Consider the following 15,372-nt stretch of genomic DNA (forward strand, 5'->3'; position numbering starts at 1 on the left):
TGAACGAGCTTGCTCACTGAGAGTTATTGTGACTGCCTAATGCTTGCATCTTCCCAGCTGGCTAGTTTATTTACCACGTGAATCTCCAACTAGCCCTATGAATAGCCACTACTGCAACTTGCACCACCTATTTTTGTTAGATTGTGCAATTAACTATCTGGTATGACCAGGCCTTTAGTTGTCCATTGGTGTCAGCCACAGGGACAACTACATAATGGGGTTGAAATGCCTCCTTCCATGTTTCCTAAGATGTAGCTGAATCTACCTGCGATATATAATGGCTTTATGATCCTTCACATGATGGGGGACTTGAAAATATTGAACTAAAGTCCTTATCACAACTATGACCTGATCTGGATCCTGATTGGTTCCATTTGTAGCGTTAATCCATATGTTCTGGGATTGCCCCAAACTCCATGTGCAAAAATAACCAAAAATTAAAAATTGAGAGTTGTGGAGGAAGACACTCATTTGCTGCTGTTGTTTTTTCTGGAGCCACACCTAATTATTAGCCAAGAGCCAAATTTACTGATAACAATGTTAACACTGATACTGGTTTGTATTTTGCAAGTTTGTCCATTTGCTGGTTCATTCACAACCATGATCTTAAATTTTATATCCTGGGAAGAAAGTGTGTCATGGTCATGGTGGGTCTGACCCGGTTGCCTCTCTTGGTTTTGCCAGTCTTGCTGAGGCCAATGTACATGCCAGGGTGGGCAGCTGATTCATAGGCATTATAGTTGTTGGCCAGGAGATTTTCCATGAACTTGCATTCATCATTGTAGTAGCCCTGAGGAAGGGAAAAGGAGGATAATGAGAGAGGGACAGCAGAAGACAGTAATTTATCAGGTCATTACTAATTGTTTTAGTTTCCTGAACGTGAGAATTTTCAGTTTTTCTCTATTTGGGTTTTGTGACTGTAAGATGTGTCACGCTATTTCCACCTCTGCTCATGACAAACTAGTCTGATAATTCACACTGAGGTCTATGTCAGTTAGATATAAACTGATCCTTTATGGTGTCTGAAGGAATGTCAGACACTGTTTTTTATGTAAGCAAATAAGGGTCATAAATATTTTGAGCTCGTCAAATGGTGGTCACAAATAATTTCTCACAGTTGTATATCACCTTTTGTGTAAAAAAAAATAAAGTCTGTGAATGTGTAATAAAGTTTTGCAGTTCTAGAAACATTTTGTGCATGTGTGAACTAATTTGCACATGTACAAAATGTTTTTGTAGCTGTAGGAATATTTTGTAGATATAGAATTCAAATTTGTGCTCAAATATTTTGAATGGTGAGGTCTCACAAAGTCTGAGAGGCAGACACACAAATGCTTGTTTTTACATCTGAGTTGACAAACTAATTTGCACGTTGCCCACTGGCCATCCAATTAGAGGAGGCCAAACTGTCCAATCAGGGGGCAAGCATTTCCCATATTAACTCCAGCATACTCCAGAAGGAAAACATAACCAAACAAACCGCCTGAAACTTTTGCCCCACGAAGTGGAAACATAGTGATGCACTAAACTGGACCTGACAGCGTTGTACGTGAAATACGTGAACTTCACCATCATGCATCATTGTTATTGTGATGTGCATTATCTTGTAGCAACTGTCATGTTTCCTTTCAATCGACTGCATATGCATCAGCATCTTTCCAATATACAGTATGAGGTTACACTAAAATGGTTGTTGGTTTGACAATACATACATAATTATGAACAAGTGTTTCAGCATCTTGCTGGGATATGAATGGCATTTGGGCTTTGCAATATGTCTTAACTGAAAGAAAGCCGCTTTGGTCACCATTTTTATGTGGCATTTAAAAGTTAAGTCTGAGTCTAGGATAATGCCCAAGCTTGTGACTTCAGATTTAAGCTGTGGGGTCAAACTGCCAAGTTTGGTAGAAACAGCTCTTTTTTTGTTTGTGGAACAAATAATAAAATTTCTGTTTGATTGAAGAAAGTTGGTCTGCATCCACTTGTTTACTGCAGCTAAACCAGTTGTTAAATGGCAAATGGTTTGGTCATCACTTGGGTCCAATGAAATATACGTCAGCAAATTAAGCTTATGATCTCTGATAATTCAATTCAATTGAATATTCCTTTATTCGTCCCACGAGGGGAAATTCCAAATTACAGCAGCATCAATAAAGTAGATAGTGTAACAAGTGCAAAATTAAACACAAGTATATACAAAAGAGTGGGAAATATAACAAGAAACGGCATCCTAAAAAATAAAATTGTAAATAGTATTTGCAGACTGCATTTACAGGTTGTATGGCACAGATTATTGCACTGATTATTGCATTGATTACTTGGAGCAGTTTTTGTTGTAGAGTCTGACAGCTGCAGGGAGGAATGACCTGCGATACCACTCCTTCATACACTTTGAATATAGCATCCTGTCACTGATGGAGCTCCTTAGTGCAGTGAGTGTGTGTTGGAGGGGGTGGTACAAAGGGGGTATCTAAAGAGAGCATGTACAGGCAGTTTCCTTGAACAACACCAAAGAGGGCCAGCCCTGCCCTCAAGGCACTCCATAAGATTATTGTGATGAACTGTATCAAAGGCAGCACTTACACCTTATCGGACTAGAATAGCATCTCAATCCTAAGATCACTGAAAACTTTGGTGAGGTCTGTGTCAGTGCTGTTTTTGGCCCTGAACTGTAACTGAAACTTTTCTGAAACATTATTTTTGTTCAGGAAATTTGCATAAAAACAACCCTTTCCCATTTCTTACTGAAAAACAGGATCTGGCAGATAGTTACAGTTACAATTACAATTAGTCATTTGGCAGATGCTTTTATTCAAGGTGACGTAAATATGAATTCACACACTGATGGTGCAGCATCGGGGGCAGTTTTTGGGTTCAGCGTCTTGCCCAAGGATATTTCTGTATGTGGACTGCCAAGGCCAGGGATCGAACCATCAACCTCCTGATTGGCAGACGACCTCTCTAACTCCTGAGCTACAGCCCCAGTTGTAGTTATTGAATGATTTTAGAAAACATCCAGTTTTGAGAGATGTGTTCATGATCTTTCTGACAGAGTGAAGCTTATAACAATTATCAGAAAATGCAGTGGGGACTGGTTCAAGGCAGCACACAAAATGTTTGCAATATCTTTGCTAGGTCAATGGAGTTGTTGACTGCATCAGTGACAGCCATTCTTATGGAGGTTATTTTGTTACTGAGCAAATTCCTCAAATATTTTGTGCAGGACATCGATGACAGGGGGCAGGACTGAACACTGAAGGACTGAAGATTGTCTTGTGGAGTGCATGACAAAGTTAAAAAATATTACTATGTCATTGTGCAAATATGACAATGGACTCTCACCTCGTTCTACAAAATCTCTTTCACTCACAGAATCTGTCGTCCATAGTGATATTTTATCAAATGATGTCTGTCTTTGTGTCACAACTGCATTCAAAATATTAGTATGCTTTGCTGCTGGAAAAAAATCACCAGTTCATCTACTGAGCTGTTTATATCAGATACATAGATAAGGTACAGTGTCCAGCTCAGAGAATTTGACCTGAAGGGGTTTGACCTTTAGACACAAATGTCTTTTGTGTCTAGGGGTGCCAGTGAAAGGTCATCAAAACAAACAAACAAACAAACAAAAAAAAACACAGGTGATCAGACAGCATGAAGTCAATGGCAGAAACATTAGCAATGCACAATCCTTTCAACATCACTTGATCAAATATGTTCCCAAGATAGTAGGTGACATGCTGGGTAAAGTCTAGGTTCTCAAATAAGGTTTTGAATTCAAGGGCAAGGAGTTACTGTGTGTGAGATCATTGAAATATATATTAAAAGTATCTTGTCATGTTGGTATTATGGAGAATGGAATGACCATAAATAAGCACAGAGGACAGGATCTGTGCAAAATTTGAATAGATATACCTCAAACTTTCTAAAACTATTGACAGAGAGCACAGTATCAATGACCCTAATATCTCCAAGTAAGGATGACTCCGTCCAGCACTCAGGATCTGTAAACAGGATGCCTGTCACCTCTTCAAGAGACAGAAGATCAGGAAGGTGTCAGGCCCAGAGAGCCTGTCCTCCTGACTGTGCTGATCAACTGACACCAGTCTTCACACAGTTTTTTAACAAATAACTGGAGCTGTGTGAAGTTCCCTCATACTTGAGTCAGGTGCCAAAAAAAAATTCTCTATCCCTAGGTGGCTGTGGCTCAGGAGGTAGAGTGGTTGTCCAGCTGTCAGAAGGTCGGTGGTTTGATCCCTGGCCTCGGCAGTCCACATGGGCAAGATACTGAACCCCAAAACTGCCAATGCTGTGCTATCAGTGTGTGAGTGGATAATGCTTGTAATGAGCCGGTGGCTTAGCTGCTGTATGAATGTTTGTGTGAACAGGTGAATGCAGACTTGAGTTGTAAAAGCGCTTTGAGTGGTCTTCAGACTAGAAAAGCGCTATGTAAATATTTTTAAATTTTAAATTCTGTTACACACTGTTACACTGTTACATGGAGCCAGTGCAGAATGGCTAATATTGGAGAAATATGATCCCTTTTCCTCATCTTTTTCAGAACACATGCTGCAGCATTCTGGAGCAATTGGAGAATATTTAGCAACGAATTTGGGCAGCCTGATAGTAAGGAATTGCAATAATCCAACCTGGAAGTAACGAATGCATGGACTCATTTTTCTGCATCGTTTTGAGACAGGATGTGCCTGATTTTTGCAATGTTACGTAGGTGAAAAAATGCAGTCCATGAAATTTGTTTGATATGGGAGTTAAAGGACATATCCTCCTCAGGATGCATGGCAATTCGACTGCATCATGGATTCCCAGCAGGTATCCAAAGCAGAGGAAGCCAACTTCAAAGAGGAACACTGTCCACATTTGCCAAAGCTCTCGTCTGGTAAGTAAATCTCTCAATACTCCGAATTAGCGAATGGCCAATGCCCAAACTCCTGGAGGCCTTGTTTAAGAGTAACAGGCTCCAGTCGGAGAATCTCATGAAGAGCTTTTCTCATTTTTCCCTGAGAAAATCCACTATGAACAACCATCTGCAATTTTTTTTTTCAATTCCTCCATTCCCAGGAAGTAGGGGTGTAAAGATAACCGATTTTGGACCGAAAATCGTTTTGTAACATACACGACACGAGTGAATCGGTCCATGGGGCCTGGGACGGTTTAGATTCATTAAGAACGGTCCAATGACCCGGATTTATGGCCGCGCATCAGTTTTACCACAGCCGTTCTACATGGTTTTACATTCAAATACATGTGTCCAGTAGTGTTGTGTTACTGGTGTGTGAACTCTCGCGAGACTCCAGTGTTGACCTTTTACCCATGACATAGTGCGGGATTTGCACGCAGTTTGAATGAAGGAGCAACAACAATGTCGGATGAGATTTTCAGTTCGCCAAAGCTGAAATCCAAGGTTTGGAAGTCGTTTGGCTTTTTCAAAAAGAATGGGGAGCTTGACAGAAGTCAGGCGATTTGCAAGATTTGCAGAACTGCAATTAAATACACCGGGAGCATGACGAACCTCAGTAACCACCTCAGAAGGCGACATTGTTTGGCGGGTGATGAACAGGATGAAGCTGGGGCTAGCACGTCTACTGCTACGAAGATGGATACGATGAGCAGCCAGCAAAATGGCAAGAGGAAACTCACAACTTTTTTTCAAGGACGACTCAGCCAGGACTCTGCAAGGTCGAAGGCCATAACTGAATCAATTGCTTGTTTCATCGCAAAAGACTTGCGACCTTATAGCGTAGTGGAAAGCGGGGGATTCCGCAACATGATCAAAACAATCGAGCCGAGATACAAAATCCCGTCACGACAACATTTCTCAGAGAAGTGTGTGCCGAAAATGTACCACAAAATAAAGAAGGTGAAAGAAGAGGTAATGAAAGCAGAGAGAGTGGCACTGACCACAGATGCGTGGACTTCGTGTGCCACAAACTCCTATGTCACCATTACAGCACACCACATATCCTCAGAGTGGGAATTGAGGAACCATGTCCTGCAAACCACCGTCTTCAACGAAAGCCACACGGGCCGAAACATAGGGGCCTTGCTGAAGGAAGCGTGCGCTGATTGGGGCATTTCAGACAAACAGCCAGCACTAGTTACCGACAATGCCAGAAATATGCTCGTTGCTGGAATGGAAAGCAAAATGAGCGCGCACATTCCATGCTTTGCGCATACACTAAATCTAGCTTCCCAGAAGGCTTTCCACATCGACGCTGCTGCACGTTTGCTGGGGAGAGTTAGGAGGGTGGTCGGGTTTCTGCATCGGAACACCAGAGGTGCAGAAATTCTCCGCGAGAAACAACGGCAACTATCCTTGCCTAACCACAAGCTCATACACGATGTGTGCACCCGCTGGAATAGCTCCCTCGACATGTTACAGGGGTTTTTGGAACAGCAGCCAGCGGTGTTTTCCACTCTCATGTCCAGGGAGCTCCGGAAGGGAGAAGAGGTGAACACTTCAAAAGAAAGAGACATCTGCAACTGTGAAGATATCATGAAACTAATGGCTCCAGTGAAAGCTGTGACCACTGTCATGTGCGAAGAGGAGCAGCCAACAATCTCAATGATTGCCCCACTCAAGGCCAAGCTTGAAAATCACTTTCAGCCCAGTGATGATGATACACCCCTCATCGCAGAAATGAAGAGGGCATTCACCAATGATTTTGGGAGGCGATATGCAGATGTCAGTGACCTCCTATACACAGCATCAGCGCTAGACCCACGCTTCAAGGCAGTGCCTTTTTGAAGAGGGTCTTCACCAGCCTTTCTATTGAAGCTACACTCATTCACAACGAGGTAAGAAATGTTCTTTTTTTAATTGAAGCATTACATCTTTTTTCTATTGTTCTGTGTCACCATGTCTTGCAATCTGCCTTATGATGACTGCTGATGTAGTAGTTAATGTTTTTTTTTTTAGTTAAGAAAATGTTGTGTTAACTAATGTGTTTATTTTGATTGGTATATGTTGATTGGTAGGAAGAAGCATCACATGCAGACATTCAGGGACAGCCAGATCAGGGAGACAGGCAGACAGATCTGCTGACAGGCCCTGGGCAAGGCAATCAGGAACACATTTGTTCCCAGATCCAGGATGCAGAGACAGGTGTGGTGTTAAGATGAATAGGGTGTAAAGAGTTGTAGGCTTGGTGTATCTACCTCATTTGGCACAGTAGATTAACTACTTGTATAAATTATGTAAGATTGTGTACTAGTATTATTTCATCAGTAACAGCACGTCTACCACTTCTACCACAACTTTTTACCCCCTTTAAACCCTAACTACTACTTTATACCCCTGGCTAAGCAGTTTAAAGCAGGTTAAATTTGGTTAACCCACACACACTTTGCCATGTGTCTCTCCATCTCTCGCTCCTCTGTCCTCCACTCATCTCCTCTAAAACCCTAACTAAAGCAGTCATGTGATATATTTTATATGTTTTAGATCCTCTTTCCTCTCTCATCCATCTCGACTCTGCTCTCCTCTCCTCCTCACACAGGCGCTCTGGCCTATTGGGCTCTTTTATTACTTCAGTGTATTCACACACCGTCACACACATCCACTCAGACACACACAAACACTACTATTGCTCTTTGGAGCATAGATTTGTTGTTTTTTTTTGCCTTAGGTAGACTGCAAAAATGTTATGTTGTCAGATGACACAAGTCAGTTGTGTTGTTATGTTATGTTGTCAGAACACACAAGTAGTTTATTTCTGTTTTCTAATTGCAACTATCAAAGACCTGTTGGATGTTCTATTATAGTATATGTGTCTAAGTTATTTGTAGCACTTGTTTTTCAGTTGGTAAAGCTTCCAACTTCATTTTTTTTCTGTTTTTCAATTTTTTAATTTTAGTAACCTTATTTTAAGTACAGGCAGAGTTTAAAGTTGTTCAAGTGTATAAGCCCATTTTGGTTTATTCTTTGTATACAAAATAAACAAAAGTTGTTTTGAAGTTTCATCTCTGTTTTTCTCTTTTTCTTAGTAACAAAGTGCCTGGGAGTTACAGTAAGTTGTCAATTTGTATCGAATCGGATCGGATCGAATCGGATCGAATCGCACCGAATCGCTGAATATTTTTTAGGAATCGTCCCTGAATCAAATTGTAGCCTGTGAATCGAGATCGAATCGGATCGGTTTCTGGGTTAAAGATTCACACCCCTACCAGGAAGGCTGCTGAAAAATGGATGAGCTGCTCACACAACTTCGCTGCAGTTCCAGCTCCTGCCACTGCTCCGCCATCCAAATGAGCACAACTCTCAAACCCCAGCAGCCAGCTCCGTCGACCTGGAGGATGACCCCGTCAGTACTGTCCAACATTCAGTCATCGCTCGCCAACATGAACTCCATGATTCAAGCCCTGAAGTCTGGTTCAGCACCCTCTACGAGCTTGTTTTTTCCAGCCAATCTGATTACCTTCCTCGTTGGCTGTGAGGCTGATTCCTGTGGCACAGAATGATGACGTCACACCAGCATACAGCGATGACATCACAATCCCGTGGGATATCGCTGGGAAGTGCAGTCCCAATTCTGACGGGGGTGCCATTCTCTCCTTCTGCAGCTGTAATTTCCCCCAATCAGAGAAGCCAGATTCTAGCAGGTAATGGCATCAATCTGGTAAAAATCTTGCTGAGCTCTGAGATAATGACAAATTTGTTTTTAAATGTGGGGACTTATCCGTTATGCTGAAAGGTAACAGCAAGGCTTTCTAAAACTTTAACCTCGGCCAAATTTTGTGCTACTTTTTCCATATTCAGAGACATTATCTGTGAAGTCTATTTCAACCGTAGGGTGGAGCTGGAGCTACTTGGCAATTATTTCAGACCTGGCCATTAAGTATGGAAGAACATTATTTTACAACTGTCGTTGATGATTCTCTGCAAAAGCTGCAATGTAAGCAGACATTTCACAAGCCATCAAGCTCTCTCCTGCTCAATCTGTGGCTCATTCTCTCACTCCTCTAATTTGTGCCCAAAATCTGTAACCATTGACCAACCATTTAAGGCTGCTTCACGCCCCCAAACTGGAGAGACTATTGTGGAGACACACATCCCAAATCAAAAATAAAGCCATCAACGCACAAAGAAAGCATCCCAATCGTTGCTTTGTCAATTATTTGATCACAGGACTGGTGCGGGTTTCCCAGCTGGCTTAACATGGTTGCCAGAATTGTCATTTATCTGCAATAACTTGCTAAGGGAGCCTGAGATAACTGATGCATTATTGGCAAAGTGGTTAAGAAGGGATTAATGATCGGGCTGTTGGAGAACAAGAGGCCTCCCCCAAAACACACACATTCCTTCAGGAGAGCTGGAGAGAAAACACATTTCAACTACAAAGGGTTTCCTATCAGTTAAACTGTTTTTCATGGAGATGCTAATCCTTTCTTCCAGCTCCACACCAGATAAAGGCATTAAAACTGTCAGGATTGACTGTTAACAGGTCTCGAGGACCCTACAACATTGACAAATTATAAATCAGACATTCCTGGAACAAACTGTTTTGTGTGTCTGTGTGCTTTTTATTCTACCACATCAGGATAATGCACACTATATGTTGATTCGACTCTATATGTTCCCACAGCACTAAACTCATAATTTGAATGGTATCAGTGTTTTTCCTGTGTTTCTGGCTTGTAAAATGACAAAACTGAACTGAATTCTCATAAGCATGTTTGTCCAGGTTTCTACCATGGAACCATATTGCCATCTAGAGACTAGAAGTGGTTAGGTTTCAGATACACGACATGAGACAGCTATAATTAGTAGTGCTTAATTCACCAAATATAATCTGCTTTACCTTGTTTATTTGTTCTATTAGTTAGTTTACTATTAGTTATCATATAGGTTAGCATTAATATTGAAGAATGTTGCCATTAATCAGCAAAATGTGTCTGATGCATGTATATTGGTGCCAACATACATGTTGTAAACAATGTTGAAGTTTGATTGAAAATTAATCATTTAAACTCACCATAGTGAGTAGAGATGAGTCCATTGCATGCAACTGTTAGTTATTGTTTTTTTATTTTGGGATGAAATAACAGCGTTCACCTGTAAATCATTCTAAAGCGAGTGAAGGCCTGTTTGTCACAGACATGCCCCGGAGCGCCGGAGGGTATATTCCCCGCAACCCGCGGCAAGCGCTTACTTCTTCTTTACTTTTCATTTCATTACCTCACTTCTTAACTTCCCTTCACTTTTACTTCACTTCACTTCTTCAGAGTTTTTCTTTAGTTCTTGTAACTTCAATTTTTGCTTGTTGGTTGTCTTTTCCCTGCCTGTTAGTACGTTATTTTAATCTTTTGTCTACTTTTGCTCACCATATTAAACTGCATAACTTTTTCAAAGTTAAAGCCGAACTCATCTTTTCTTTAACCATTAAGGCAATCACGTAATAATATTTTTGTGGATATTTTCCACTGGCCATGAAGTTTTGCCATATGACCATTGACCTCTTTGGACCAATGTCCTGCAGCCAGCCTCAACCCATCTGTCTGGGTCAAATAGCCACCGAAAGAGCTGCTCCTCCTCTGTTACCATCACCAAAGGACCAACCCCTGAAGCATCTCTGTCCAATTTGGCTCTCAACATTGCGGGGCTCGACTGGTTCTTCCCGTTGGACCGCAGTGCAGATCAGAGCGATGAGCGATAGCCAGGGTGCCTTTGTGTCAGTTCGTGACAGTCCATTATCAGAGCACCGCTGGCACAGAGGTAGGCATTTCCCATGCTGCATTTGATAAGAGTTGGTGTCATAGGCTAGGCACTTAGTCATTAATTCAAGACATTAACACTACATTTGCATCCTCATTCTCTTCAAAACTATAGCCAAAACCATTCATTTTATTATCCTGCTATAGCTTCTTCACCCAGTTTGTATTACATCATATAATCCATATTATTCATCGTATCATTCTTTATTCATATCCATTCCATTGCGTCGCTACTATCCTTTACGGCCTCCCATATCCCAAGATGCTTTGCGCACCGATTGTTTTTTTTAATAATGGCGACCTGTTGATATGAGGAGATCAGTTAACAGTTAGCCTCATTAAAACTCTTCACTTACAAATGTTACAAGCTCGCATGTCAACTAATATCTTATTTTGGGTGAATACTCGATTGTGATTGGCTGCAGGGTGTCCGTTAAAAAGTGTTGTAGGACAACTATAAAAACGTTCCGGTCAAATAGCCTGATTGTTCTAAATTATTGCGCTGGCTCAAACGCTAGTTGGTAACCGTGGCAACAGAAACTCAGAACATACGTTATTTCACAGTTTATTTAACACAACGGCAAGACAGTAGACAACATGAGTGATTTTATAGTTTCCTTTAACCACATTTAATGATCAGAGTGAATGGTGGATAATATTTCTTGCAATAAAAATGATTTAGGAAACTATCTGTGGACTTTGAGTCTTTGAAACAAAATTTGGCATCATCCTCTGGACACACACAAGCGGTAAGAGGTGCACTTGCCCTCTGAAATGATACTTTGTATCACGTAACATAATGTTAAGCAATCATGTCACTTCCCTCCACTGATTAGGCCTAATATAACAGTTGCGCCGACCAGGTTCGGCAGGTTCTGTGGCCAGAGCCGGTTACCTTGGCAACGCGTCACAACGAGCGATATTAAATAGTCCACTCAGCCGCCTCTTGTTAAAATCTTACGATTTTAACGGTAAAAAAACAACATTAACGTATTAATAATTGATTTAATATTTATTTCTTTCGTAAGTGACCATGGTATAAGCGGGATAACGCCCTTCGAGGTGTCCATTATCAGAAATGAATGGACGACGCGGAGGCGTGAACCGTCCGACGCAAATTTCTAAGTTGTATAATAGGCTACATTTCGCGCCTCTTACAAGCGATAGGAGCTGTACGGGCGCATCTCTGCACCCTGTACGTGTGTTTTTCCCGGGTTAGGAGGGAAGAAGTTATGACGTCGTGACGCAATCAGGAAATGCTCCGAAGGCTAGACTGTCCCATTTAGCGATAGTTGATGCGGCCGACGGAGGATCCTCCGAAGGACCCAGCCTCCGGAGACCGTGTAGGCTGGGTCCTCCGAAGGATGCAGCCGCTGAATTGGGACACAGCTAATGTGTAGCCCAAAATGGCAAATGCCTTTCAGGGGGGCGGTACTAGACACACCTCACCTTCTTCATCTGCTGGTCTTTCAGAGTATTGATCCCCTTATAACTCTCCAGTGCCCCCCGGGGCAGTTTCAGCATATTGAACCCTTATCTTCTTCTCCTGTGTGTAAAGACAACCACAATGCCACTGCTGGCTGTTTGAGACTAACCATTTAGAAAGACAAAAACATAATATCACCTAGTGCTGGGTGGTATGACCAAAAATGTATATCATGGTATTTTTCAAAATTATAATGGTTTCATGGTATATGACGATATTTTTTTTTCTTTCATCTGGAAGACAGACGTTTTAACACAGGTATGTTCAGGTGCTCATTTGGGCAGAGTACTGTTATCTTGTCTAAGCGTACAGAGAAACTCCTCTGTTGAGAACACTTTTTCAGCCTTTTTTTCTGCTTTCTATTGTTGTTAGCTCTCATAAAAGGATGAAATGATAAAAAAAAATAACACAGTAAAATAACACATCCGCCTGCTCAGTGTCCTATGTGAGCGCTCTGCTCATTCATGTGTAAATGAAATCGAGCAGTGAAACTAACTGCGCAGTTTCACCGGTCAATACATCAGCAACCCACTGGTCAATTTTGATGATGGACACCTCTATCAACCAGTCAGAGTCAAGAGAATCAAGGGGCAGTGCCCAAATTCACCATAGTAACACCAATGACGATCCAGAAGGAAGTAACCCCAGATATAAGTTATCGCATGAAGAGTGCTCCCTCCACTCTAGAAACCCCCTCCTCTTTATGTAAACAACCAGGACCTTTAATGATTGAACCAACACAGAGTCACAGGAGGAGACATTAGCAGTGTTTTGTCGAGCTGGAAAATAAGTTTTGACCACAAAACAGCAAAGGTAAGACATACTTTATGATTTTGCGAAGTTGCTGAAGTATTTTCTGCTCAGTATTTCATAACTTGGATCAGTGTTGATCATCTGCCTGAAGCCTTGTTGTTCTAGATTGTTAAGGGGGGCCATGTCTTTGGCTAGGTGGATAGTGAAAGAGTTTGTAATCTCGATCCACCATTTGCTTTTTCTTTCGTAGGGAGTCCCCAAACATGCCTTGAAGTGCCATTTGGCTCGATTTTTCTTTAGCTTTCTTTAGCCTGTGTTACCTGCTGATGTGGAGTGCGCTGCTCTTAACTCCATACATTCTTGATATTCTAAGACATGCTTGTGGCAAAGGTGGTGGAGCAAATGGCTCATGTTGCTGCCTCTGGCGACAACTTTAGCCCAACAACACTTGTTCTTTAAACCAAACAAAAAAAAAAAAAAAAAAAAGACACGGCTCCTCTTTTTGGCACAAATTCTTCTGTGTCATCATGTTCTACTAGCTCTGCAGCTTCGATTTTGGAACTTTCAGTGTCTATCCCATCCATCTTCAACGTAACGTAACACCAGAGCCCTACTGTTTACACTCACCACGCCCTGCACCATGCATGTTTAGAAATGCAACACTGAAAATGGTCTCGTCTGAAACAGTGTCGCGCCGCGCAGCGTTCTGAACGTTGTGTAATCACATACACCGGTGTGGTGGTATATTAAAAATTCATATCATAACAAAAATATACATCGGTATTCAGTGTGAACCAGTATACTGCCCAGCTCTAATACCACCCTCTTGTGGGCGTTTCGGTTAACTAAGTTTGATGTGTGTCAATCAATTTGTGTGTTCAATTATGATAGCTTGAACTGCATTAACTCAACTGTATCACATTTTTATTAACCTCTGAAATTTGAATTCATTCAATTATTTCTTTTCCTAGCTCATTTAAGTGATTGTCACTACAGTAAATTACAATGACATTTAATAAAACTTTGAAATAAACATACTTGTTTGTTTCTTGAACTTAATCATTTATTAGTGTGCTTTTGTGCTATTTCTTTTTCTTCTCAAAGACACACACAAACGCAAACCCTTTAACCAAGCTACTCTCAAACACATTTAAAACCAGACCCAAACATAGCTGATTCAGTTCAATCTGAATCTTCCAGTCAAGGGAACCATTGTCCATTAAAGGACTTATTGCAGGTATTCAATTTAACCTGCACTCTTTGGATCTCCCAGCTCAAAAATCCATCTGTTCATCTTCTGCTAAATGGCCTTATGAAAGAGAAACCACAAGGCAATGACACACATCTCCCTCTCACTCTCCCTCTCTTAAAATATGATCACTTAAGGAATGTGTACTTTAGTCCTTATGCAAATTTACTAATTCTTATGGTTTTCTCAGAGGTGGCAAGTACAATCTTTGCTCCCCCACAAGACCTCCCCATACAATACAACAATACACACAAAGGTTGTTCCAAGCAGGGATGCAAACCTCAGTTGATGTCTCTTCAGAATGGAAAAATCCTTAGGACCTACACCCAACCACACACCCACCCACCCACACACACACCCACACACACCCACACACACAAAGACATATATATATATATATATATATATATATATATATATTCCCTTCTCACCCTCGGTATTGTGCCTCCTTCAAGCTTGGATCCTCTACCAGAGGCCTGGGAGCTTCAGGGTTGTGCGCAGGATCTTGGCTGTTCCCTGGAGTGCGCTCCTCTGGACAGAGACCTCAGATGTTCTTCCTGGTATCTGCTGCAGCCATTCTCCCAGCTTGGGGGTTACCACTCCGAGTGTTCCAATCACTACTGGGACCACTTTTGCCTTTATGTCCCACATCTTCTCCAACTCCTCCTTGAGACCCTGGTATTTCTCCGGCTTCTCGTGCTCTTTCTTCCTGATGTTACTGTCACTTGGGATTGCTACATCCACCACTGTGACTGTCCTCTATTCTTTGTCTACCACCACTATGTCTGGTTGGTTTGCCATCACCAGTTTGCCTGTCTAGAACTGGAAGTCCCACAGGATCTTGGCTCAGTCGTTCTGGATCACCTTTGGAGGCATCTTCCACCTTGATCCTGGGACCTCCAGCCCATACTCGGTACTGATGTTCCTGTGTATGATGCTAGCCACCTGGTTATGACACTCCATGTATGCCTTCCTGCCAGCATCTTACACCCTGTTGTTATGTGCTGGATTGTCTCAGGGGAATCTTTGCACAGCCTGCACCTGGGGTCTTGTCTGCTGTGGTAGATCCCGGCCTCTATTGACCTTGTGTTCAAGGCTTGCTCTTGTGCGACTATAATCAGTGCCACTGTGCTGTCTTTCAGTCCAGCCTTTT

General features: G+C 41.8%; 1 protein-coding gene across 1 annotated transcript in view; it reads right to left on the reverse strand.

The window, feature by feature from the left end:
- Window positions 1-605: 605 nt before the first annotated feature.
- LOC143326067 (fibroblast growth factor 4A-like) overlaps window positions 606-15,372 on the reverse strand; it is a 33,411-nt gene continuing 18,644 nt past the window's right edge. Inside the window, exon 3 of the mRNA XM_076739538.1 lies at window positions 606-790. Within this exon, the coding sequence (XP_076595653.1) occupies window positions 614-790 (177 nt within the window). The 3' untranslated portion in view covers window positions 606-613. The remainder of the gene's footprint in view (window positions 791-15,372) is intronic.

The sequence above is a fragment of the Chaetodon auriga genome, chromosome 9 (assembly GCF_051107435.1).
Source record: "Chaetodon auriga isolate fChaAug3 chromosome 9, fChaAug3.hap1, whole genome shotgun sequence".
Taxonomy (NCBI): Eukaryota; Metazoa; Chordata; class Actinopteri; order Chaetodontiformes; family Chaetodontidae; genus Chaetodon; species Chaetodon auriga.